Source organism: Atta cephalotes (genome assembly GCF_000143395.1).
Source record: "Atta cephalotes unplaced genomic scaffold scaffold00001, whole genome shotgun sequence".
NCBI lineage: Eukaryota > Metazoa > Arthropoda > Insecta > Hymenoptera > Formicidae > Atta > Atta cephalotes.
In genome coordinates, this window is record NW_012130065.1 from 2,703,760 (window position 1) to 2,705,104 (window position 1,345).

Here is a 1,345-nt window from a genome sequence, read left to right on the forward strand (position 1 = left end):
TTAGGTAGTTTCGTACGGAACCGACAGTGTGTATAGAGTAGGTTAACGTTTACTAAATAAGTAAGTAAATAGACAACCTACGTACTTAGAGTAGTTAATATATATATATATATATATATATATATATATTAATGTTATTTTATTTATACAAAATCATTTATGTAATTAAACTTTTTAAAACCGATTATGAAATTGCATAAATAAGAACAGAAATATCACTTTGTTATATTTCTTATTATTATATGATTAGTTATATATTATAAAATTGTTTCAAAAACTAGAAATGATACGCAATAAAGGCATTAAAATAACATGATTGCAATATAAATTAAAGAAAATAATATTGGCAGTATTATAAACGGAATGACAAAATGACTTTAGTCTATTTGTCAACCTTGTCATTCTCCTGAGGAGGATCCCAAGAATGAAGTTGCTTCCGCCACAACCTCATCATACCATCCCAACCCCTTCTGCTATATTTTATATATTTTGGTGGTGTCCTTGGATGTTCTCGCATACGTTTCTCTCTGAAAAAACGATTTTAATTAAATATATATGCAACAAATAACAGAATTTTTTAACATATCTTAATCTTATGAGACTTACTTTGGAACTAGCTTAATATATCTGTCATATCCATTAGTGTTTTTTCCATAATCAATTTCTTTTTGTCTACGTGCTAGCACAACTGGATCTGTCTCATACTCTACATGTCTTTTATCGTTTTCTGATGAATTAGTGGTTGTACTAGAGTCACTGGAGTAGCGTCTGTTTCGAGAAATCTTAGTATGCTCATGATCCATATTGTCTTGCCTTGTCCTCTTGCGCCAAGTATGCAATTTATCTGGTCTGTTCATGTTATCTTTGTGCTCTGTGCATTTAATATTGTTTTGTCCCTCTTCAGATTCCGTTCGAACATCGACACATCGTGCATTCGAATTTTCATAGTTCTTCTTGTAAACATCTGTGTCTTCTTCATCTTCGTACCAAGGACTGTTCTCGCCCTCCTTTTTTGTGTCATTTTGCTTAGATTCGACAATTTCTTTATTGTTCATACAAAACACTTCGTCGAGCAATTCGTCCTCTACAATTTCCAATTCCACTGATGATTCGCGTGAAGATGAATCCATTTTAAACAAAACAAAATTTCAATCTGACTAATCTAAAAACATGAAAATAGCAATATATATATATATATACTTAAAACTCGGTTGACTCAAATATTACGAGTGACGCATTAGACACGTACAATTTGTACAATTATCGCAACAGGTATATAACCTACACAATCATTAGTCAGTTTGTTTTGTTTAGTTCTACTTCGAGAGGCAAATATGAAACATTA

At 31.2% G+C, this 1,345-nt stretch overlaps 1 protein-coding gene across 1 annotated transcript; it reads right to left on the minus strand.

The window, feature by feature from the left end:
- Positions 1-382: 382 nt before the first annotated feature.
- On the minus strand, positions 383-1,130 carry LOC105617844 (histone RNA hairpin-binding protein). The gene is made up of 2 exons (XM_012199398.1): positions 607-1,130; positions 383-527 (listed from the first exon to the last, which is right to left on the minus strand). The coding sequence occupies exons 1-2, from the start codon at positions 1,128-1,130 to the stop codon at positions 383-385; spliced, it is 669 nt and encodes a 222-aa protein (XP_012054788.1).
- Positions 1,131-1,345: the final 215 nt, after the last annotated feature.